Here is a 27,298-nt window from a genome sequence, read left to right on the forward strand (position 1 = left end):
GTTTAATGTACAGCAATTGATCAAAGTAATCCACTATATAAACAAACTCAAAAACAAAAACTACATGATCATCTCGTTAGATGCAGAGAAAGCATTTGACAAAATCCAACCCCCATTCATGATAAAAGTCTTGGAAAGATCTGGATTTCGAGGCCCATACCCAAACATGATAAAAGCAATCTACAGCAAACCAGTAGCCAACATCATAGTAAATGGTGAGAAGCTAGAAGCAAACCCACTAAAATAAGGGACTAGACAAGGCTGCCCACTTTCTCCCTTCCTATTCAACATACTACTTGAAGTCCTAGCCAGAGCAATTCAACAACAAAAGGAGATTAAGGGATACAAATTGGAAAGGAAGAAGTCAAAATATCACTTTTTGCAGATTATATGATAGCATATATACGTGACCATAAAAATTTTACCAGAGAACTCCTAAACCTGATAAGCAACTTCAGTGAAGTAGCTGGATATAAAATTAACTCAAACAAGTCAATGGCCTTTGTCTACACAAAGAATAAACAGTATGAGAAAGAAATTAGGGAAACAACACCCTTCACAATAGTCACAAAAAATATAAAATACCTTGGCATGACTCTAAATAAGGAAGTGAAAGATCTATATGATAAGAACTTCAAGTCTCTGAAGAAAGAAATTAAAGAAGATCTCAGAAGATGGAAAGATCTCCCATGCTTATGGTTTGGCAGGATCAATATAGTAAAAATAGCTATCTTGCCAAAAGCAATCTACAGATTCAATGCAATCCCCATCAAAATTCCAACTCAATTCTTCAACGAATTAGAAAGGGCAATCGGCAAATTCATCTGGAATAACAAAAAACCTAGGATAGCAAAAACTCTTCTCAATGTTAAAAGAACCTGTGGTGGAATCACCATGCCTGACCTAAAGCTGTACTACAGAGCAATTGTGATAAAAAAAAAAAACTGCATGGTACTGGTGTAGGAACAGACAAGTAGACCAATGGAATAGAATTGAAGACTCAGAAATGAACCCACACAATTATGGTCACTTGATCTTTCACAAGTGGGCTAAAACCATCCAGTGGAAAAAAGACAGCCTTTTCAACAAATGGTGCTGGCACAACTGGCAATTACCATGTAGAAGAATGTGAATTGATCCATTGCTATTTCCTTGTACTAAGGTCAAATCTAAGTGGATCAAAGAACTCCACATAAAACCAGAGACAGTGAAATTTATAGAGGAGAAAGTGGGGAAAAGCCTTGAAGATATGGGCACAGGGGAAAATTCCTGAATAGAACAGCAATGGCTTTTTCTGTAAGATCGAGAATTGACAAATGGGACCTCATAAAATTGCAAAGCTTCCGTAAGGCAAAAGGCACCGTCAATAAGACAAAAAGGCCACCAACAGATTGGAAAGCATCTTTACCTACCCTAAATCAGATAGGGGACTAATATCCAATATACATATAAAGAACTCAAGAAGTTGGGCTCCAGAAAATCAAATAATCCCATTAAAAAATGGGCCTCCGAGCTAAACAAAGAATTCTCACTTGAGGAATACTGAATGGCTGAGAATCACCTGAAAAACCGTTCAACATCCTTAATCATCAGGGAAATGCAAATCAAAGCAACCCTGAGATTCCACCTCACACAAGTCAGAATGGCTAAGATCAAAAATTCAGGTGACAGCAGATGCTGGTGAGGATGTGGAGAAAAAGGAACACTCCATTGTTGATGGGATTGCAAGCATGTATAACCACTCTGGAAATCAGTCTGGCAGTTCCTCAGAAAATTGGACATAGTAAGACTGGAGGATCCCACAATACTTCTCCTGGGCATGTATCCAGAACATGTTTCAACTGGTAAGAAGGACACATGCTCCACCTTGTTCATAGCAGCCTTATTTATAATAGCCAGAAGCTGAAAAGAACCCAGATGTCCCTCAACAAAGGAATGCATACAGAAAATATGGTACATTTATACAATGGAGTACTACTCAGCTTTTTTAAAAAATGAATTAATGAAATTCCTAGGCAAATGGATGGACCTGGAGGGCATCATCCTGTGTGAGGTAACCCAATCACAAAAGAACTCACATGATATGTACTTACTGATAAGTGGATATCAGCCCAGAAACTTAGAATACCCAAGATAGAAGATACAATTTGCAAAACACATGAAAATCAAGAAGAACAAAGACCAAAGTGTGGACAGTTTGCCCCTTCTTAGAATTGGGAACAAATCACCCATGGAAGTAGTTACAGAGACAAAGTTTGGAGCTGAGACGAAAGGATGTACCATCTAGAGACTGCCATACCGGGGGTCTGCAAAGTTTATATGCCTCAGTAAAGGGGAAGGCCAGGGCCAAGAGATGGGAGTGAGTGGGTAGGGGAGTGAGAGGGAGGTTATGGGGGACTCTGGGATAGCATTGGAAATGTAAATGAAGAAATACCTAATTTTTTAAAAAAAGAATCCAATAAAAACCCAAAACAGGAAGGGAAAAAAAAAAGAAATTCAGGAAAACAAAATAAAGCAGGTGAAGAAGTTGAACAAAACCATTCAGGGTCTAAAAATAGAAACAATAAAGAAATCACAAAAGGAGACAACTCTGGAGATAGAAAACCTAGGAAAGAGATCAGGTGTCATAGATGCAAGCATCACCAACACAATACAAGAGATAAAAGTAAGAATCTCAGATATAGAAGATACCATAGAAAAAAATGATACAAAAGTCAAAGAAACTGCAAATACAAAAAGCTCCTATCCCCAAACATCCAGTAAATACAGGACACAATGAGAAGATCAAACCTAAAGGATGATAGGTATAGAAGAGAATGAAGATCCCCAACTTAAAGGGCCAGTAATATCTTCAACAAAATTATAGAAGAAAACTTCCCTAACCTAAAGAAAGAGATGGCCATAAACACACAAGAAGCCTAGAGATCACTAAAGATATTGGAACAGAAAAGAAATTCCTCCCTTCATATAATAATCAAAACCCCAAATGCACAAAAGAAAGAAAGAATATTTAAAACAGTAAGGCAAAAAGGCTGAGTAACATATAAAGGAAGTCCTATCACAATGACACCAGACTTCTCAAAAGAGACTCTAAAAGCCAGAAGATCCTGGGCAAATGTCATAAGACTCTAAGAGAACATAAATGCCACAGCAAGATACTATACACAGCAAAACTCTCAATCATCATAGGTGGAGAACCAATATATTCCATGAAAAAAATTAAACAATATATTAACCAGGCAGTGGTGATACATGCCTTTAATCCTAGCACTTGGGAGCAGAGGCAGGCAGATTTCTGAGTTAGAAGTTAGCCTGGTCTACAGCATGAGTTCCAGGACAGCCAGGGCTACACAGAGAAACCCTGTCAAAAAAAAAAAAAAAAAAAAAAAAAAAAAAAAAAAACCAAATCAATACAAAAACAAAAAAACAAAAAACAAAGAACAACAACAACAAAGCAATATCTTTCTACTAATCCAGCCCTATAGAGAATATTGGAAAAAAATCTCCAATATGAAGAAGATACCTCAAAAAACACAAGAAATCAACATTTCACAATAAACACAAAAGAAAAGAATCATACACACATAGTACCACCTCTAGAAACAAAATACCAAAAACTAACAATCATCTCTCTTTAAAATCTTTCATCAATAAAAAAGACACAGAATAATAGACTGGATACATAAACAGGAGGCAGCATTTTGCTGAATATAAGAAACACATCTCAGTGATAAAGACAGGCACTGTGTCAGAGAAAAAGGGTGGAAAAAGTTTTCCAAATAAATGGTCACAAGAAAAGAGCTGGAGTTGCCATTCTAATATACAGTAAAACAGAATTTCAATAAAAAGTTATCAAAGGAGATGGGGAAGGACACTTCATATACATCAAGGGAAAAATGCAGCAAGAGAAAGTTTCAGTTCTGAACATTTCTGCAACAAAATGCAAGGGTACCCACATTCGTTAAAAAAACATTACTAAAGCTCAAAACACAGATTGAACCTCACACAATAAAAGTGGGAGGCTTCAACACCTCACTTGCACCAATGTGCAGGTGATTGAAACAGAAACTCAACAAACACAATTAACTAACAAAGGTTATGAACCAAATGGATTTAACAGATATCTACAGAATATTTCACCCTGAAACAAGAGAATATGCATTGTCTTCAGTACCTCATGAAACTTTCTCCAAGATGGAACAAATAATCATGTATAAAAAAGCCTCAACTGATACAAGATGATTGAAACAACCCCAAGCATTCTATCAGATCACTATGGACTAAGGCTAGGCTTCAATAACAACAAAAACAACTGAAAACCTACATGGAAAGTAAACAACTCTTTGCTCAATAACTTGGTCAGAGAAGAAATAAATAAAGAAATCAAAGATTTATAGAATTAAATGAAAATGAAGACACATAATACCAAAACTTATGGGACACATTGAAAACAGTGCTAAGAGGATAAGTCATAGGACTAAGTACCTTAATCAAAAAAGTTGAAGAGATTCCATACAAGCAATTTAACAGCACGTCTGAAAGTTCTAGAACAGAAAGAAGCAAATACAGGCAAGAGGAGTAGATGGCAGGAAATAGTCCAACTCAGAGCTGAAAGCAACCAGGTAGAAACAAAGACAATGATACAAAGGATCAACAAAACCAAGAGCTGGTTCTTGAATAACATCAATGAGATAGATAAACCCTTAGTCAAACTAATTTATGGCACAGGGACAATATACAAATTAACAGTATCAGAAATGAAAAGGGAGATATAAGAACAGAAATTGAGGAAATTCAAAAGCTCATTAGAACCTTCTACAAAAGCCTATACTGTACAAAACTAGAAAATCTTAATGAAACAGATGATTCTTCTAGATAGATTCCATGTAGCAAAGTTAAATTGTGATGAGATAAACTATATAAACAGCCCCATAACCACTAAGAAAATAGAAATATTCAAAAAAATATCTCAACCAAGAAAAAAAGCCCAGTGCCAGATGGTCTTAGTGTATAATTTTACCAGACCTTCAAAAAAGGGATAATACAAATAGTCATCAAACTATATGACAAAAATAGAAACAGAAGGAACACTACCTAAATCATTCTATGAAGCAGCAATTACTCCGATACATAAACCACACACACACAAAAAGAAAGAGAAGTTCAGACCAATCTCAATTATGAACTTGATGCAAAAATACTCAACAAAATACTTCCAAAGCAAATCCAAGAATATGTCAAAAATATCATCCATTATGATAAAGTAGGCTTCATCCCAGGAACACAGGGATGGTTCAACATATGAAAATCTATGAACATAATACACTATATAAACAAACTCAATGAAAAAACACATGATATTCTCATCAGATGTTGGAAAAGCCTTTGACAAAATACAACAGATCTGCATGGTAGAGTTCTTGGGGAAATTAGGAATCCTGGCATATACATAAACATATTTGAAGCAATACATAGCAAACCAAAAGCCTACATCAAATTAAGTGGAGAGAAACTAGAAGCAATCCCACTAAAATCTGGGACAAGAAAAGGTTGTCCACTCTTTCCCTATCTATTCAATATACTACTCAAAATTCTAGCCAGAGCAATTAGACAACAAAAGAAGATCAAGGGGAGACAAATTTGAAACAAAGACATCAAAGTATCACTATTTGCAGATTATATGATAGTATACATAAGTGACCCTCAAAATTGCACCAGAGAACTCCTACAGATGATAAACTACTTCAATTCAATGTCAGGATACAAAATTAACTCAAACAAATCAGTAGCTTTCCTTTACAGAAATGATAAACAGACTAAGAAAGAAGTCAGGGAAACAACACCCTTCACAACAATCACAAATACTATAAAATAGCTTGGTGTAATTCCTAACAAGCAAGTGAAACATCTGTATGAAAAGAACTTCTAATCCCTAGGAAAAGAAATAGAAGAAGACCTCAGAATATGGAAAGATCATCTCCCATACTCATGAAATGGTAGGGTTAACAAAGTGAAAACAGCCATCTTACCAAAAGCAATCTGCAGATTCAATGCAATTGCCATCAAATTTCCAACACAATTCTTCACAGACAGGAAAAGAGCAATTCTCAACTTCATATGGAAAAAAAACCAAATAAACAAACCAAAAGGATAACCAGAACAATTCTCAACAATAAAAGAAATAAGAAATCACCATCCCTGACCTCAAGCTGTACTGCAAATTAATAGTGATTAAAAACTGCATGGTGTTGGTACAAAAACAGACAGGTCAATCAATGCAATAGAGTTGAAGACCCACAAGTTAAACTACACAGCTATGGACTGTATATTTGACAAAGAAGTAAAAAAACATACAGTGGAAAGAATAAAACATCTTCAATAATTGGTGCTGGTCTAACTGCCAGTCTGTATGTTGGGAAATAAAAACAGATCCATATTTATCACCCTGCACAAAGCTCAAATCCAAGTGGATCAAGGACCTCAGCATAAAACCAGATATACTGAATTTAAGAGAAGAGTAAGTGGGAAAGAGCCTTGAACTCATTGGAAAAGGGGAAGTTTCCAGAATAGAATACCAATGTGTCAGGCTCTAAGATCAATAGTTAATAAATGAGATCTCATAAAACTGTAAAGCTTCTGTAAGGCAAAAGACACCATCAATCGGATAAATCAGCCACTAAATGGAAGGAGAAAATATTGGGAAAAAAATTCACTAACCTTACATCTGATAAAGTGCCAATATCCAAAATATATAAAGAACTCAAGAAGATAACCTCTAAAAAACAAATAACCCTAATAAAGAATGGGTTACAGAGCTAAACAGAGAATATAACACAGAAGAATCTTGAATGGTCAGGAAGCACTTAAAGAAATGTATAAAGTCCTTAGTCATTATAGAAATGCAAATCAAACTGACTCTGAAAAAATTCCACCTTACACCAATCAGAATGACTAAGATCAAAAACTCAAGTGGCACCCATGCTTGGCAAGGATGTAGAGAAAGAGGAACACTCTTGCATTGCTGGCGGGATATCAAGCTGCTACAGTTACTCTGAAAATCGATGTGGAGGTTCCTCAGAAAATTAGAAAAGTTCAACCTGAAGACCCAGCTATACCACTCTTGGACATATACCCAAAAGATGCCCCACCATACCCCAAGTACACATCAGCCACCATGTTTATATCAGCCTTAGTTGCAATACCCAGAAGCTGGAAGCAACCCAGTTGTCCCTCTACGGAAAAATGGATATAGAAATTGTGGTACATTTACACAAATGGAATACTTATTCAGCTACAAAAAATGAGTACATCATGAATTTTGCAGGCAAATGGATGGAACTAGAAAATACTCTGAATGACGTAACTCAAACCCAAAAAGACATATATGGTATATACTCACTGATTAGTGGATATTAGCCAAAAAGTTCATAATACCAAGGATACAACCCACAGACAATAAAAAGTGTAATAGGCTGAAAGGCCCACATGAGAATGTTTCGATTCCACTTAGAAGGGGGATGGAAATAAACAAGGGAGATAGAGAGGGCAGGGATCTGGGTGGAAGGAGGCAGGGAGAGGGGGAAAGGGCAACCCAATAGGGTGAGAGGGTAAGGGAGCAGGAGAGAAGCCCAGAGGACTAAGAGAATAAAAAGAGATCAGCACCATTGGGCGTGGTTGAGGGAATCTAAGAACTCAATGCCCAGCATTGGGGAGAGGATACTCAAAGAGTCTATCTCCAGTAGATGGACAGTGCCTCAAGCAGAGGGACAGTGTTACCAACCCACAGTCAGAAAGCCAGAAGATCCTGGACAGATGTTATACAGACCCTAAGAGAACACAAATGACAGCCCAGGATACTATACCCAGCAAAACTCTTAATTACCATAGATGGAGAAACCAAAGTAGTCAATGATAAAACCAAATTCACACAATATCTTTCCACCAATCCAGTCCTTTAAAGGATAATAATGGGAAAACACCAACACAAAGATGGAAACTACACCCTAGAAATAGCAAGAAAGTAAATCTTCAACAAAACTAAAAGAAGACAGCCACAAGAACAGAATCCCAACTTTAACAACAAAAATGACAGGAAGCAACAATTACTTTTCTTTGATTTCTCTTAACATCAATGGACTCAATTCTCCAATAAAAAGACATAGGCTAATAGACTGGCTACACAATCAGGACCCAACATCTTGCTGCTTACAGGAAACCCACCTCAAAGACAAAGAAAGATACTACCTCAGAGTAAAAGGCTGGAAAACAATTTTCCAAGCAAATGGTCCAAAGAAAAAAGCTGGAGTAGCCATTCTAATATCAAATAAAATAGTCTCCCAACCCCCCCCAAAAAAGCCCAGGATAAGATGGGTTTAGTGCAGAGTTCTATCAGACCTTCAAAGAAGATCTAATTCCAACTTTCCTCAAACTATTCCACAAAATTTAAACAGAAGGTTCTCTACCCAGTTCATCCTGTGAAGCCACAATTACTCTGATACCTAAACCACACAAAGATCCAACAAAGAAAGAGATCTTCAGAGCATTCTTCCTTATAAATATCGATGCAAAAATACTCAATAAAATCCTCAAAAACTAAATCCAAGAACACATCAAAATGATCATCCATCATGATCAAGTAGGCTTAATCCCAGGGATACAGGGATCGTTTAATATACGGAAATCCATCAACGTTTAATATACGGAAATCCATCCACTCTATAAACAAACTCAAAGACATAAATCACATGATCATCTCATTAAAGGCTGAGAAAGCATTTGACAAAATTCAACACCCCTTCATGATAAAAGTCATAGAAAGATCAGGAATTCAAGGCCCATAGCTAAACATGATAAAAGCCATCTACAGCATACCAGTAGCCAACATCAAATTAAATGCAGAGAAACTCGAAGTAATCCCACTAAAATCAGAAACTAGACAAGGTTGCACACTTTCTCCCTACCTATTCAATATAGTACTTGAAGTCCTAGCCATAGCAATTAGACAACAAAAGGAGATCATGGGGATACAAATTGGAAAAGAAGAAGTCAAAATATCACTCTGTGCAGATGATGAGATAGTATTTATAAGTGACTAATAATTCCACCAGAAAACTCCTAAACCTGAAAAACAGCTTTAGTGCAGCAGCTGGATATAAAATTAACTCAAATATATCAGTGGCCTTTTTCTACACAAAGGATAAACAGGATGAGAAAGAAATTAGGGAAATAACACCCTTTACAATAGTCACAAAAATATAAAATACCTTAGTGACTCTAACTAAGGAATTGAGAGATCTGTATGACAAGAACTTCAAGTGTCTGAAGAAAGAATTTGAAGAAGATCTCAGAAAATGGAAAGATCTCCCATGCTCATGGATTGGCAGGATTAATATAGTCAAAATGGCTATTATGCCAAAAGCAATCACAGATTCATGCAATCTCCATCAAAATTCCAACTCAATTCTTTACTGAGTTAGAAAGGGCAATTTGTAAAGTCATCTGGAATAACAAAAAACATAGGAGAGCAAAAACTATTTCCAACAATAAAAGAACCTCTGGTGGAATCACCATGCCTGACCTCAAGCTGAACTACAGAGCAATTGTAAAAACTGCATGGTACTGGTACAGGGACAAACAGGTAGACCAATGGAATAGAATTGAACACCCAGAAATGATCCCACACACCTATGGTTACTTTATATTTGACAAGGTAGATAAAACCATCCAGTGGAAAAAAGACAATATTTTCAACAAATGGTGCTGGCACAACTGGTGGTTATCATGTAGAAGAATGCGAATTTATCCATTCTTGTGTCCTTGTACAAAGCTCAAGTCTAAGTGGATCAAAGATCTCCACATAAAACCTGAGACACTGAAATTTATAGAGGAGAAAGTAGGGAAAAGCCTTGAAATTATGGGCACAGGGGAAAAATTCCTAAACAGAACAGCTATGGCATGTGCTGTAGATCAAGAATCGACAAATGGGACCTCCTAAAATTGCAAAGCTTCTGTAGGGGAAAAGATACTGTCAATAAAACAAAAAGGCCACCAACAGATTGGCAAAGTATTTTTACCAATCCTAAATCTTATAGGGGATTAATAGCCAATATATACAAAAAACTCAAGAAGCTGAACTCCAGAAATTCAAATAACCCCATTCAAAAATGGGGTACAGACCTAAACAAAGAATTCTCAACTGAGGAATACTGAAGGGCTGAGAAGCACTTGAGAAAAATGGTCAACATCCTTAAATCATCCGGGAAATGCAAATCAAAACAACACTGAGATTACACCTCACAACAGTCAGAACGGCTAGGATCAAAAATTCAGGTGATGGCAGATGCTGGCAAGGATGTGGAGAAAGAGGAACACTCCTCCATTGCTGATGGGATTGCAACCTGGTACAACCACTCTGAAAATAAGCCTGGAGGTTCCTCAGAAAACTGAACATAGTACTACTGGCATATCCAGCAATTCCTCTCCTGAACATATACCCAGAAGAAGTTCCAACTGGTAACATGGACATATGCTTCACTATATTCATAGCAGCCCTATTTATAATAGTCAGAAGCTGGAAAGAACCCAGATGTCCCTCAACAGAGGAATGGATACAGAAAATGTGGTACATTTACACAATGGAGTACTGCTCAGCTATTAAAAACAATGAATTTATGAAATTCTTAGGCAAATGGATGCATCTGGACGATATCATCCTGAGTGAAGTAAACCAATCACAAAAAAAGTCACTTAATATGCACTTACTGATAAGTGGATGTTAGCCCAGAAACCTAGAATACCCAAGATACAATTTCCAAAACGCAAGAAAATCAAGAAGAAGGAAGACCAATGGGTGTATACTTCATTCCTCCCTAGAATAGAGAATAAAATACCAATGGAAGGAGTTGCAGAGACAAAGTTTAGAGCTAAGATGAAAGGATGGACCATCCAGAGACTACCCTACCTGGGGGTCCATCACATAATCAGCCACCAAACACAGACACTATTGCATATGCCAGTAAGATTTTGCTGAAAGGACCCTGATATAGCTGTCTCTTGTGAGGCTATGCCATTGCCTGGCAAATACAGAAGTGGATGCTCATAGTCATCTATAGGATGGAACATAGGGCCCCCAATGGAGGAGCTAGAGAAAGTACCCAAGGAGCTGAAGGGGTCTGCCACCCTATAGGTGGAACAAAAATTTGAACTAATCAGTACCCCCAGAGCTCGTGTCTGTAGCTGCATATGTATTAGAAGATGGCCTGTTTGGCCATCATTGGGAAGAGAGACCCCTTGGTCTTGCAAACTTTATATGCCCCAGTACAGGGGAATACCAGGGCCAAGAAGTGGGAGTGAGTGGTTAGGGGAGTAGGGTGGGTGGAGGTTATAGGGAACTTTGGGGATAGCATTTGAAATGTAAATGAAGAAAATATCTCATAAAAATTTAAAAAAAAGAAGAAAAGTAACTGAAGGAAAGGTGGTCTAACAACAGGCCCAACTTGTGATCCATCTTATGGGAGGGCACCAAAGCCTGACACTATTACTGATGCTATAATGTGAGAGGTTGGCATGGTTTACCTCTGAGTGGGCCTACTCGCAGCTGACTTTCACCCAACATCAGATGCAGATACTTACACCCAACCATTGGACTGAAGTCAGGGACCCCTCTGGTTGAATTAGGGGAAGGATTGAAGAAGCTGAAGGGGAAAGTGACCCCATAGGAAGGCCAGCAGTCTCAACTTACTCAAATCTCAAAGATCTCCCAGACACTGACCCACCTATCAGGAGTATTCTGAGGCCCCTGGTACAGATATAGCAGAGGTTTGCCTGGTCAGGCCTTAGTGGGGAAGATATACTTAATCCTGGAAGGACTTGAGGCCTCTTGGAAGAGGGAGACCTGGTGGCTGGTGTCAAGAGAGCACCCTTTTGGAAGCGTGTAGAAGGAATGGGATGAAGAACTGTGGAAGGTCCAAGGAAAACAGGGAGGGTGGACAACGACTGTCATGTGAATAAGTAATATAATAAAACTTGAAAAAATAAGAACCAAATCAAAAAAAGAAAACAAACAAACAAAAATGAAAAGAAAATGAAAATGCCTTAAATCCAGAGCAGTTTTCTCAAGTAAGGCTCCCTCCTTTCAGACACCTCTATTATGCCTTTCAAGCTGACATAAGAATTTTCAGCACAAGTTTCATGTTTTCGGCCTGTGGTCCAAAACAGAATGTCCTGGTTCTAAGAGATTAGGTAGTCTACTTCTCTAACTATTCTCTAACTATATTGTTTTGAGCACATGTAACTTTTATCTTGAGACAGTTATACTTCATGCATGCAATTTTCTGCAACAGATCTCCTGTGGTTCTTGCATCTAGAACATCCAAAAATCTCCATTTCAGCCCAATACTCAACTTCACAGCTTTATGCAGTGCTCTTGGAAGGAATGCTGCAAGTGCCTCCTGCCATGCCCCACATCCTAAGGCCTCTGCTGCTCTTAGAGCCTGGATCTGTACTCACTCCCTGACTCACTCTATTTTCATTTCATGTTTGCAAAGCCAGTATTATGTGGTCACACATTCACATTCTGTCAGTAGCTCAAAGTGGAGTCTGCCCTTCCATGTATTACCCCCCATGAAAACAATTTCCTGGGTAGCTGCTTTCCTGGAACATGAATCCCCATGAACTGAGGTCAAGGGCCTCAGTTTAAACTCCTTCCTTTTAGAGGTTTTCTGTGTTTTCATAAGTTGGATCATTTGATGACTGGACTCTTGCACTCATGGCTGTTTTCCTTCTGTCTGGTGTGAAGCATGATGTCTCACTGCAGGCGATGCAAACTCTTAGCTAATAATGCCTTGGCTGTAAACTTTGACTTGTTTGATCACTCTTCTTTGATAGAGCCTGTGTGCCCTTCAGAAATTCATGGCTTCTACCTCCACTGGCTCTGCTTCTTTCATCATTCCCATTTCCCAAAAGGCACTGGAATGGCTCCTTGAGTTATACTTATAGAATATCCAAGGTCTCTTCACTACTGAGTTTCTAATATTTCTATATTCCTTCCTTAACAAGTTCAAAGGCACTGAGAATGCATATGGGCTTTATGGTGACAAAAACCTCATTCTTAATGCCACTTTTTATTTTTTACTAGTTAGTGTTCCTGTTGATGGGATAAGATAACCTTACAAAAACATCTTTAAAAAAGAAAAAGATTATTTTGCCACATACATCAATTATGTAGTAATTTCAAGTAAGCTTAAAGGAATTTGGAAGGCAAATAGTTTCATTGTGTATGTATGCAAGAAGAAGAATAAGAGAAAATTGAATATTATTCTCAGCTAGCTGCCTCTTCTTAAGTTCCTCAGGATGCAATCACAGGGAACAATGCTGTCTTCCTTTAAGGTGCTCATTTCTCGCCAATTTTACTGATGAAGATAACCATGCTGATAACCATGAAGATAACCATATATAAGTCCTTGTAGGCATGTTTGGCAGATCATCCACCAGTGATTTTAGGTGCTTACAATTTACAATTAGTATTTTTAAAAAATGTTTTCTTTTTTTAATTAGATATTTTCTTCATTTACATTTCAAATGCTATCCCCTTTCCTCTACAAAAATCCCCTATAACCTCCCCTCTCCCCTTGCTCCCCAGCCCATCCACTCCTGCTTCTTGGCGCGGGCATTCCCCTATACTGGGGCTTATAATCTTCCCATACCAAGGGCCTCTCCTCCCATTGATGGCCAACTAGGCCATTCTCTGCTACATAGGCATCTAGAGACACGAGCTCTGGGGGTACTGGTTAGTTCATATTGTTTTTCCTCTTATAGGGCTGCAGACTCTTTCAGCTCCTTAGGTACTTTCTCTAGCTCCTCCATTGGGGGCCCTGTGCTCCATCCAATAGATGACTGTGAGCATCCACTTCTGTATTTGCCAGGCAATGGCATAGCCTCACAAGAGATAGCTATATCAGGGTCCTTTCAGCAAAATCTTGCTGGCATATGCAATAGTGTCTGGGTTTGGTGGTTGTTTATGGGATGGGTCCCCAGGTGGGACAGTCTCTGGATGGTCCATCCTTCAATCTCAGCTCCAAATTTTGTCTCTGTAACTCCTTCCATGGCTGTTTTGCTCCCCCTTCTAAGAAGGAATGAAGTATCCAAACTTTGGTCTTCCTTCTTCTTGGGTTTCATGTATTTTGCAAATTGTATCTTGGGTATTCTAAGTTTCTGGGCTAATATCCACTTATCAGTGAGTGCATATATGTGAGTTCTTTTGTGATTGGGTTACCTCACTCAGAATGATATCCTCCAGATCCAACCATTTGCTTAAGAGTTTCATAAATTCATTATTTTTAATAGCTGAGTAGTACTCCATTGTGTAAATGTACCACATTTTCTGTATCTATTCCTCTGTTGAGGGACATCTGGGTTCTTTCTAGATTCTGGCTTTTATAAATAAGGCTTCTATAAACATAGTGGGCATGTGTCCTTATTACAAGTTGGAATATCTTCTGATATTAATGATCACACATGTATAAGTAATATTCAATTAGAAAGAATGTTAAGAGTCAATTGCTGAATATACCACAACTTCTGGTTGCTGAACATATAAAAACTAAGCTAGAACTAACCTGGAGTCTTATTCTCTGCTGTTTAGTCTCACCGCACTGAAAGTTGCTATGCAGGCTGATGCTAGACAGTGCTCTACATCATTTTATTCAACAATAGACTCCTGGGCCCTAGTAGTAGAGGTAATTCAGTATTTATCTATATGGAAATTGTGTGCCAGTTGAATGGCCTTCTAATGATTTTGTTCATTTCCATATATTAATCATATAGTAATGCTGTTTTCAGTTCATGTTCATATATTAATCATATATTAGTCATATATTAATCATAAATTAATCATATGTTAATGCTGTTTTCTGTTTTGATCAGAGAGTCTTCTTTCCACAGTTTGAGAAAGTTACTCCAAAGCTGAAAGTGGCCATTCCTCAGAAAATTAAAATGATGAATTATTAAATGAGTAAGTCCTAAACTAGATGTCTACAACACTATTTGCAAGGATCAGGGACCATATTGAAAGAGAGTTCTCACACAATACAAGGTCTAAAGTTGTGTATGGGATGATATGTGATGCTGTATTCTAGGCATAACATGGTGGTTGCACTCTAAACAGCTGTGGTTATCTGCACTAGACTGACCCAAAATTCATTGAATAAAACCCATCATCCTGAGATAGGAGAGATGATTAATGATTGCTCTGGATAGGGAGAGGTTTGTAAAGTAATGTAGCCCTTTATTTATTGTCCATGCCCCTATAAATGGATCCTCTAAGAAATCTTAATTTATCTTCTTAATTCACCAAAAAAATAAAAGACACACACAGAGAGAAAGTAGTTGGGGACTTCTTGGGAAGAAGAAAAGCCTTTTCTTTTATTGGATATTTTCTTTATCTACATTTCAAATGTTATCTACTTTCCCAGTTTCCCCCCTTTCTATACCATCCTCTCTCTCCCTGCTTCTATGAAGGTGTTCCTCCACCCACCCACCCACTCCCACCTCCCTGCCCTCAATTCCCCTATGCTGGTACATCTAGTGAGCCTTCATAGAACCTCTTCTCCCACTGATGCATGACAAGACCATCCTCTGCTACATATGCAGCTGGAGCCATGTGTACTCCTTTGTTGATGGCTTAGTCTGTGGGAGATCTGAGGGGTCTGTTTGGTTGATATTTTTGTAGGACTAAAGGAGTTGAAGGGGTTTGTAAACCCATAGGAAGAAAAGACTTATTTTTATCCCCCCATCTTCCTATGTTCCTCTTACACTCTCTAGGGTACTGTGAGGTTAACGAAAGGATAAAGTGGGAATCATCAAAATATATTATCTAGATATATTAAATGTAGCAAACTAGTATATATCACTAACATTGTACTAAAACAGTTACTTTGTGAATGAAATCCTCTGCAGAAGAATTTTACAAACTGAATTCAAGAAACAAATGAGTTAAAACATCAGTGCTTTCAGTCTCATTAGAATGAAACTCTCACATGCAGTGTTCTTAATGACATCATAGAGCATCTTGGGCACTAACTCATACAAATGTCAAGCCTGTATTTCCTTTATGTCACAACCATCACCCATTATGCTTACCTCCATGGTTAGGTCTCCAGAATTCTTCATTCCATTCATGTGTGCAACTTTTCTAAGTTCCTTTAATCCCTTCTGGGGTTTGTTGATCAAAATCAGCCACCGAGCTGACTCTGACAGCCACCTGTCAATGAAGATATTGGAGGTAGAACCAATTCTTGCGTTGTTATTTTCCATACAAAATTTAACCTTCAAAATTTTGTTCTTTGATTGACCTAAAACATTCTGATATATCCATCATCAAAATCTTTTGTCATCTAATACCTTCATTAAAAGTGAGGAATGAGTTAGCCACATAATGAACTGCACTTCTGAAATGCATATCAAGATCCCTAGTGGGGATATATCTCCCTCTACCTGGATATACATTAGTACTGTGAAGCATGGAACTAGACTATGAGGGATGCTTCCACAAACATATACCAACTTCCTTGTTAGGGTATAGGAAATATCATGTAATAATGTGTTCTTTTCTCTAAATGAAAAGCATTGGCCTGGGTGTGGTGGCACATGCCTTTAATACCAGCACTGGGGAGGCAGAGGCAGGCAGATTTCTGAGTTTGAGGCCAGTCTGGTCTACAGACTGAGTTCTAGGACAGCCAGGGCTACACAGAGAAACCCTGTCTCAACAAACAAAAAACAAACAAACAAACAAAAACAAAAAAAACTTTAAAAAAAGAAAAAAATAGTGCTGGTGAGATGGCTCAGTGATTAAGAGCACTGGCTGCTCTTCCATAGGTCAAGTTCAAATCCCAGCAACCACATCGTGGCTCGCAACCATCCGTGATGAGATCTGACACCCTTTCCTGAGTGTCTGAAGACAACTACAGTGTACATACATATAATAAAAAAATATATCTTTAAAAAAAAAAAAGCTGGGCAGTGGCGGTGCACTCCTTTAATCCCAGCACTTGGGAGACAGAGGCAGGTGGATTTCTGAGTTCGAGGCCAGCCTGGTCTACAAAGTGAGTTCCAGGACAGCTAGGGCTACACAGAGAAATCCTGTCTTGAAAAAAAAAAAAACATTGTATAAATTTTGTATACTAATTATATCATCCAAATTGCATTCATAATTTCTTCTAATCAGCTGCTGACTTGTCAAGCAAAGCAAACTGGTTCTGCTTTTCATTTACGGGATGGAAGCATATATAAGGGATGGGAACTTGTCCCAGCACTGGTTCTCTCTAGATGGCAGCCCACAGGGGTGGAGTGAAGGTGGAGGGGCAAGTTTGGTTTTGTGAGAGTAAAGGTTGCTTAGTATAAATAATATTTACTCTCCTTGATTCATTATTATGGGGCCAAGAAGCCAATGGCTTCAGGCAATTAACATTTGCTGCTTAACAGCAGGGAATTAAGTAAAGGATTTATTGATAGTGCTCCCTTCTCTGGCCAGGCAGCCAGGAGCCCCTCACTGATCAAGCTGGTTTACTCTTTGTGAACCAGAGAGGAAAGAGAGAGTCATTCACACAGAAAGCACATAAACTGGAAGAAGTTAAAAATGACTATATCACCTTTTATAGACAAAAGTTTTCTGTGTATAAAATAATTACCTCATAGATAAAATGCTACAACAAGTGAAAAATAATTAGAATCCTTTACACAGACAAGTATGCACAGACACACATACATTCATACAAAAACCTTCTAGCAGGCCCAACCATCTGTCTCAATCAACTCCAGAAGTGTCCATGCATGCTTACACACAGACATGTGTGTGTGTGTGTGTGTGTGTGTGTGTGTGTGTGTGTGTACATATACCTACATACATAAATATAAACAGACAAACATTTCAATGGATGGATGGATGGATGGATGGATGGATGGATGGATGGATGGATGAATGGAGCAGAGCCCTCTAAACAACCAAATTTGTTTGTTTGTTTGTTTGTTTGTTTGTTTTTTGTTGAGGCCGACCAGCGGCCCACGTGTCTGGGTTCTAGCCTGGGAGGCATCTTGGAATCTGGAAGAAAAGAGGGAACTAAGCGGTACTAGAAAGGATGGAACCAAGACATTAGTCTGATCAAGGTTCAAGTGTACTATTCGGAGACACGGGGTTATGAAGAAGGGGGAGGGGCCAATTTCTGCCAAATCATCCTCGGAGTCCAGTTTCAGGCGACCACGTGTTGGCTCCAGAACAGCTAGGCAGCAGGTAGTAGCAGTGGGAGTGGCAGAATGATAGGGTGGCAGGCTCCACTCCTGATGCTCTCCTAGTGCTAACAGTCAAACCTGATCAGCCAGATTTCAGGCTGAGGGGGAGGGGAGGTTACAATTTTTGAGACAGGGTTTCTCTGTGTAGCCCTGTCTGTCCTGGATCTCACTCTGTAGATCAGGCTGTCCGCAAACTCAGATATCCACCTGCCTCTGCCTCCCAAGTGCTGGGATTAAAGGTGTGTGCCACCACTGCACAGCCAAATTTATTTCTTTTCTCTAGACTTTTTATACATGCTAGAAAAAAGTTCTTTAGAAAATTACCTCATAAAATTTTACAAAACATGGAAGATACAAAAGGATGATAATATTAAGTTCAAAGCAGTGCTTCACTATAAAAGTTCATTATAAGTTCAAAGAACAGTTTCATATGACCTTGTCTTATCATAGAGCACACCCGTGGCTTCATCCTTGTATCTAACCTAGAATGAATGTTTTGCCTTGAATATAAATTTGTCCTAAGATTATCTTGATTTTTAGTGTAATTACGAAAGCTCATTGTACTTCTTACTATGCAGCCTTACTTACTAGTATGAGGAGTGGGCACATTATAGCCTTGATTCTAATTTTATTACATCTTTTTAGCAAAACAACTAACACCACCCCTTAAAACGTTCTTTCTAAGATTATTTGAATCAAACAGGAACTCTATAAAATCATTAATTCATCAAAACAACATTAATTCATGAAAGTTAATCTTTATGTTGATCTGCAGGAAATCAGCTCAGTAGGGTTGGCTAATGCCTAGGGATTGTTAAATTAATTTCATAATGATAGGAATGGAATAACAGCTGCAAGAAGCAATCCGGAGATAAAGTCTCTTTGACTTGCCTCTCAGAGATTACCCACCTTAGTCCATGCAAAAAAGTGAACCACCTCTAGGAAGGACATCTGCTACCCTTAGTTTTTCCTAGATGGCTCCTGACACACAATAATACTGACAGGTTGTGTGGATGAAAAGAAATGTGTGGCACGTGAGTCGTTTGTAGTTCTCTGTATAAGTTTGTCTTTATGTAGTAAGTCTGTGGTCACCTTGTAGAGTCACTTCTGATCAAATATTCCTATATTGATGACCCTGTGGTAGTAATTGTTAAGTCTTTTTAAAAGGAGGTAAGGAAAGAGATCCTGTTGGGATTCATCTTGTGTGTTGTGTACTCAGAACCTGAATACTGTTCCCCAGACCAGACTATAACCTGATATTAGGGCACTATATTAACCAATGTACTGTAAAGAATTCTCCCCATTAATGTATGATTGGTTAATAAATGGCACAGGTTTATGAATGGGCAGAAGGATAGGAAGGAAGGGCTTAGAATCAAGTGAGGGGTCTCAAGAAAGACCAGAAGGGAGGAAAGAAAAGACAGAAAGACTAGGAAGTTTTCATCAGACAGGATGAACTAAGAGCATGTAGCCAAGAGAAGTTCACCCTGAGGGCAGGCAGTTAGAGTAGAAGGCAGAGAGACATTAGATTGGCAAGTGATTGACATTAGGGTGGGTTTTAACAGGTAGAAGGATTACAATAGCTCAGAACCTGCTAAGCATAGTGCTTACAGCTTACTAATAAATTGTCAAAAAGGTGCAGGAGGGAGGAGGAACCCTGCCGTGCACAAATGCTGGCAGACCAATCCCCATGCTGCTAAAATACACTAGCAACCAGACATTGGACTCCCTTCCTCCCCTTATAGACAGGTGAAATGCAGCTCACAGCTAATTGTGCTCACATGGGTGGTAGCATAGTGCTGCCATGCTAGCACAGCTAGTCTACAAGGACTGTGCCAAATGCAACAGAGCCCAGATTGGCATGCAACCTGGCTATAGACTGGCTCAGCTGGCCAATTTTGGACCTGCACTTTCAAAACACCTGTGCTAAGGCTTAAAGCATGTAAGACACCACAGCCCACTTGAAACAGGTACCATCTTCCCAGAGATGGGGGAGGTCACAAGTGCTGACTCAGCCCAACAAAGCAAGATGGCACAGTACTCCAGGACTCAGATGGCCTCAAGCTGGTTTTTCCAGTTGAAGGAACTTTCCACCCCTCCCAGTGAGCAAAAGGATTAGGACAAGACCAATCACTGTAGTGTCCTGAACTGAACATCAGAGGGAGACAAAATACATATAAAAGGAATCCAAACACAAGAAAACTTAAGAGAAGGTAGAAATTCTGTTTTTATGTTTAAAGGGAAAGAATTGGATGCAAAATTTCATACATAAATATAAGTAGTCTGAAATTCATAGATTTGAGAGACTAGGAGGGCATATGAAGATGAGACATATAATAACACAAGGTTCTTGGAGATTATGTATTGAGTTTGTGAATAGATCAAGGATGGAAACAAAGGAGAATGAGATAGATGACTGAATGAAAGTGAAACATTACTGATTATGATCACTGCATTGGCCATCCTCATTCTTATCCTCAGAATCATTTTGGCTTCCTATGTCATCTCGAAGAAGAGGGCCATAGAGAAGCAGGAAAAGGAAAAGAATGAAGGATGTTCACAAGCCTTCAAGGAAAAGCTTCAGAAATTATAAATCATAATGAGGAAAATACAAAGATATCTAAAAGATAAGAAAATGGAAAAGTGAAATATGGAGAAAAGCATTAAAAGAGATATTTCAGAAATTTTAAATCAGAAGGAGGAATTTACTAAGATATCTAAAAGATGAGAAGAGAACAATGAAATATAGAGGCAAGTATTAGAGAATAAATTAAAGAAATTCATAAATTAGACTGAGGAAAATACTGAGATATCAAAGATGAAACAAAGGGAAAGAGATGATGCATGAAATCAAACATTAGAGGAGAGATGGAAGAAATTTATGAATCAAAATGAGGGAAATGCTAAAATATTAGAGATACAAGGTGAAGGAGTATTAAAAATGAACTCAGACCTAGAAGAAAAATTTGGAAAATTAATTAATAAAATTGAAAATGACTCTAAGTAATAGAAGAAAGAAGGCCAGAATAATGTACCACCCTATTATAAAGCTCAGAAAAGTCTGCCAAAGGTTGGAAAAAAAACTGTAGCTTATCTGGATAGTGTAAATGCCATCAGACTAAAAACAAAAACGGACATAACAACAGAAACTAAGAAAAATTCAAAAAATATCATCAGAACCTACTATAAAAGTATATGCTCTAAAAAAGAAAAATAGATAATCTATATAAATGGATGATTTTCTAGACAAATACCACATACCAAAGTTAAATCATGATGAGATAAACTATTTAAATAGTCCCATAACCTCTAAGGAAATAGATTAGTCATCACAAATCTCTCAATCAAAAAAAAAAAAAAAAAAGAAAAAGAAAAAGAAAAAGAAAAAGCCCAGGGCCAGATTGTTTTATTACAGAATTCTACCAGACCTTCTAAAAAGAGATAATACAAATACTCCTCAAACTATATCACAAAAATAGAAACTGAGGAACACTACCTAAATCATTCTATAAAGCAACAATTACTTTCATACCTAAACCACACAAAGGCTCAACAAAGAAAGAGAATTTCAGACCAATGTTGATTATGAATATTGATGCAAAAATAATTAATAAAATTCTTGCAAACCGAATCCAGGAACACATCAAAACCATCATTCACCACAATCAAGTAGGCTTCATTGCAGGAATGCAGTGATGGTTCAAAATATGAAAATCCATGAACATAATACACTATATAAACAAACTCAATGAAAAAGGCACATGATATTCTCATCATATGTTGGAAAAGTCTTTGACAAAATACAATAGCCCCACATAGTAAAAGTCTTGGAGAGATTAGGAATCCTGGCATATACATAAACATAATTGAAGCAATACATAGCAAACCAAAAGCCTACATCAAATTAAGTGGAGAGAAACCAGAAGCAATTCCACTAAAATCTAGGACAAGACAAGGTTGCCCACTCTCTCCCTATCTATTCAATATACTACTCAAAAGTATAGCCAGAGCAATTAGATCAAAAGGAAATCAAGGGGAGACAAATTTGAAATGACGAAATCAAAGTATCACCAGTTGCAGGTGATAAGATAGTATGTATGAGCGACCTCCCAAATTCCACCAGAGAACTCCTATAGCTGATAAACTACTTCAACACAATGTCAGGATATAAAATTAACTCAAACAAATCAGTAACTTTCCCTTATAGAAATGATAAACAGACTAAGAAAGAAATCAGGGAAATAATACCCTTCATAACAACCACAAATACTATAAAATATCTTGATGTAACTCTTACCAAGCAAATGAAAGAGCTGCATGACAAGAACTTCAAATCCCTTAAAAAGAAAAAAAAGAGGAAAAAGAAAAAGAAAAGAAATCAAAGAAGACGTCAGAATATAGAAAGATCATCTCCCATAATCATGGAATGGTAGGATTAACATAGTGAAAACAGCCATCTTACCAAAAGCAATCTGCAGATTCAATGCAATCCCCATAAAAATTCCAACACAATTCTTCATAGACATGAAAAAAGCAATTCTCAACTTCATATGGAAAAACAAACAAATAAACAAACAAACAAAAAGGATAACCAGAACAATTCTCAACAATAAAAGAACTTCTAGGGAATCCCCATCAATGACCACAAGCTGTACTAAAAAGCAATAGTGATTAAAACCACATGATATTCCTATAAAAACAGACAGGTTGATAAATAGAATAGAATTGAAGACCCAAAAGAAAATCCATACAGCTATGGACACTTGATGTTTGACAAAGAAACCAAAAACATACAGTGGAAAGAAGAAATTATTTTCAATAATTGGTGCTGGTCTAACTGGTGGTCTATATGTAGAAGAATGAAAATAGATCCATATTTATCAACCTGCACAAAGCACAAGTCCAAGTTGATCAAGGACCTCAGCATAAAACCAGATACACTGAATCTAATAGAGGGGAGACAGATATAAGAGGGAGGCAGAGGGAGGCAGTGATCTGGGTGTGAGAAGGGAGGGGGAGGGGAGAAGGGGGGAACATCATTAGGTTTGCCAGGCAAGGGGAGAGAAGTCCAGAGGGACAAGATAATGAATAGAGATAAGCAGCCTCAGGGAGATGTGGGTGATCCTATAGAAATTAGCAGAGACCCAGGAGGCAAAAGACTCAAAGGACTCAATGAATATGACCTATGTCAAAATGCCCAACATTGGGGAAAGGGAACTGGAAGATACACCTCCAGTAAATAGACATGGCCTCAAGCAGAGAGATAGCATTACTAATCCACAGTTAAAACTTCTGGCCCAGAACTGTTCCTCTCTAAAAGAACTGAAAGAACAAAAATGGAGAAGAGATTGAAGCAAAGGCAGTCCAATGACTGGCCCAACTTGGGATCCATATCACGGGAGGGCACTGAGGCCTGACACTATTACTGATTCTATGATGTGCTTACAGATGATAGCCTGGCATAGCTGGCCCCTGAGAGGCCCTTCTAGCAGCTGACTAAAACAGAAACAGATACTTAAACCCACCATTGAACTGAAGTCAGGGACCCCTGTGGTTGAATTAGGGGATGGATTGAAGAAGCTGAAGGGGAAAGCGACCCCATAGGAAGGCCACCAGTTACAACTTGCTCAGATCTCAGGAAGCTTCCAGAGGCTCACCCACCTTTCATGAGCATACAAGGGCCAGTCTGAGGCCCTGCACAAATGTAGCAGAGATCTGCCTGGTCAGGCCTTATTAAGAGAAGATGAGTTTAATCCTTGAGAGACTTTAGGCCTCAGGGATGGGGGAGTTGGGTGGCAGGGGAGAACCCTCTAGGAGCCAAGGGGAAGAAGGAATGGGATCAGAAACTGTGGGAGGGGGTACTTGGGGGGAGGGTAATGATTTGCATGTAAATTTTCTAAAAAAGATTTAGCTGAAATTTTGGTTAGAGACATTTTTATGTCTAAGCCAGTTTTAGGGCTGTTCCCATGTGGAGAGATCAGCAATTCACATTACCTCTCCTGTTTGGTCTTCTAGAATTTCTCTTTCCTGTCTGTAGCAAAGATTTAAGGAGGTCTTTGCCTATCATATCATATCCATATTACTTTGAAAGGGGTCCAAAGCCTTGTATCCTTTCCTGTTAACACAAATACAGAGCCTCCCTCCCAAAATAGCATGTCCTTGGTCCAGAAACCAGAAATCAATCGGTTCAATTTAGCAGCCTCCTTTTCCCTACGGTCTTCCTTACTATGACCTCTTTCACAGAAGATTAGTAATGGCATTGATATCACCTTCGTTTTGATAATTAAAACAACTCAAAGCAACTAAAACATTTTTTAACAATTATTATCATCTGTTTTGATATAAGGTTTCTCTTTTATCTCCATGCGTTTGTTTCCTACATTTGACATCAGGGCCTGAATTTCTTTATTTTCCCATGTATACTTAAAAGAACTTAAAGCAGTTACCACTATTTCCCTCTTCTATCCTTAAAATAATGCCATTTTCCCTTATTCTTCCCTTCTAAGGAGATTGGTATCTGTGGATATATAGTTATGTCCCCTTTTCTTTATATAATTTGTCTTAACATCCTTTCTTTTGTATTTAACTTCAATTAAATTCCCTTCTATTTTCTTTATGAGCATATTCTCGGGCAAATTTATGAATGAATACCATGCTAAGCTACCCCAGAATTCCTGTGTTCCAAGAATCTGTGTGCCAAGGCTTGTGAAGCCTTACCTTCTTAAATTTCCATCAATTCCTCCATTCCTATCCTATTCAAGCATGTCTTCTGCAGCTGCCTGTCCCAGCAAGAGCTCAGAACTCACAGGTGTTAGAAGGAACCACATGCCTGGTTCCACTGAGAAACCAGTTCTCCCTTCCTTCTAAACTTAAGGGGAAGGCATGTCTATCCCATTTGGGAATCTCCAATTAATTTTTAAAAGTGAGTTCTTGCCTAACATGTTGTTTGCCATCCATTGAAATAATTTATAATGAATCCAGGTGGTGGCTGTGCTACCTGCCTCAATGGTCTATGTTCCCAAATGAAAGACACTCACAGCCTTTTTAGTTTAATACATCTTAAACAGCTCAATAGCTGGACCACTATCCATTCTGTTAATCCTGAGCTTTTACTTATCAATTCTATATCTATCTTGGGCACTCTGGAGCCACATACGGTGCCCTCTGGGCCATACTTTCTTACCCCAGAGCCTAGGGTCCTCTCCTTGCTTTTCTACCACATTGCTGCTTGTCTCTCCTTTATTCACACACTCTGCCCAGCATGGTATATCTCCTTCTTCCTTTTCTCCTCCTGGTCCCAAGACTAGGAAGCCCTAAAATCCTGCCTATGCCTGTTCTCCCAAGCTACTGGCTATTGGCATTTTTATTTACCAATCAGAATCAATTTGGTGCAGGTTCCCAAAAGCTACATGCAGACACTAGTGCAGACACAGTTTTGGGGGGAACATAGTTAATTCATATGTAGCTATGTAATACAACAGCTACATATGGGGGCCATACCTATTCAAACATCCACACTGTCCATATCAATAAGTACAATCACCTTGTCTTTGGTGAAACAGTGTCACTACCCCCTGGCATCTGCCGCCTCAGGAGCAAAATTAAACACATTGCCTTTAATTCATCTAATTTACCAACAGCATCTCCAATTCTAATATCTGGCACAAGAAAAAGTATGACAGCAAAACTCTACAAATGAGCTGGTGCCCCTTTCAACAATTTGTGTCTTATAAGAATTAATGATTGTTTGTGCTGGGCGTGGTGGCGCACACCTTTAATCCCAGCACTTGGGAGGCAGAGGCAGGCGGATTTCCGAGTTCGAGGCCAGCCTGGTCTACAAAGTGAGCTCCAGGACAGCCAGAGCTATAAAGAGAAACCCTGTCTCGAAAAAACCAAAAAAAAAAAAAAAATAGAATTAATGATTGTTCTATTCAGGAATTTTTCCCCTGTGCCCATATCTTCCAGGCTTTTCCCTACTTTCTCCTCTATAAGTTTCAGTGTCTCTGGTTTTATGTGGAGTTCCTCAATCCACTTAGATTTGACCTTAGTACAAGGAGATAGGAATGGATCCATTTGCATTCTTCTACATGATAACCACCAGTTGTGCCAGCACCATTGGTTGAAAATGCTGTCTTTTTTCCACTGGATGGTTTTAGTTCCCTTGTCAAAGATCAAGTGACCATAGATGTGCGGGTTCATTTCTGGGTCTTCAATTCTATTCCATTGGTCTACTTGTCTGTCGCTATACCAATACCATGCGATTTTTATCACAATTGCTCTGTAGGAGAAAGTAGGGAAAAGCCTCGAAGATATGGGCACAGGGGAAAAATTCCTGAATAGAACATCAATGGTTTGTGCTGTAAGATCTAGAATTGACAAATGGAACCTCATAAAATTGCAAAGCTTCTGTAAGGCAAAAGACACCATCAATAAGACAAAATGGCCACCAACAGATTGGGAAAGGATCTTTACTTATCATAAATCAGATAGGGGACTAATATCCAATATATATAAAGAACTCAAGAAGTTGGACTCCAGAAAATCAAATAACCCCATTAAAAAATGGGGCTCAGAGCTAAACAAAGAATTCTCAACTGAGGAATACCGAATGACTGAGAAGCACCTGAAAAAATGTTCAGCATCCTTAATCATTAGGGAAATGCAAATCAAAATAACCCTGAAATTCCACCTCACACCAGTCAGAATGAATAAGATCAAAAATTCAGGTGACAGAAGATGCTGGCGAGGATGTGGAGAAAGACAAACACTCCTCCATTGTTGGTGGGATTGCAAGCTTGTACAACCACTCTGGAAGTCAGTCTGGCTGTTCCTCAGAAAATTGGACATAGCACTACCGGAAGATCCAGCAATACCCCTCCTGCGCATATACCAAGAAGATGTTCCAACTTGTAATAAAGACACATGCTCCACTATGTTCATAGCAGCCTTATTTATAATAGCCAGAAGCTGGAAAGAACCCAGATGTCCTTCAACAGAGGAATAGATACAAAAAATG

At 38.4% G+C, this 27,298-nt stretch overlaps 1 protein-coding gene across 5 annotated transcripts in view; it reads right to left on the bottom strand.

Annotated features, from left to right (window-relative positions):
- The window catches only part of Slc22a29 (solute carrier family 22. member 29), a 93,208-nt gene that overhangs the window by 17,096 nt on the left and 48,814 nt on the right, over positions 1 to 27,298 (bottom strand). For all 5 annotated transcript variants that reach the window (NM_001347426.1, NM_172776.3, XM_006527061.1 and 2 more), the window contains one exon: positions 16,138 to 16,258. In NM_001347426.1, the coding sequence (NP_001334355.1) occupies positions 16,138 to 16,258 (121 nt within the window). The remainder of the gene's footprint in view (positions 1 to 16,137; positions 16,259 to 27,298) is intronic.

This window comes from Mus musculus, chromosome 19, assembly GCF_000001635.26.
Source record: "Mus musculus strain C57BL/6J chromosome 19, GRCm38.p6 C57BL/6J".
NCBI lineage: Eukaryota > Metazoa > Chordata > Mammalia > Rodentia > Muridae > Mus > Mus musculus.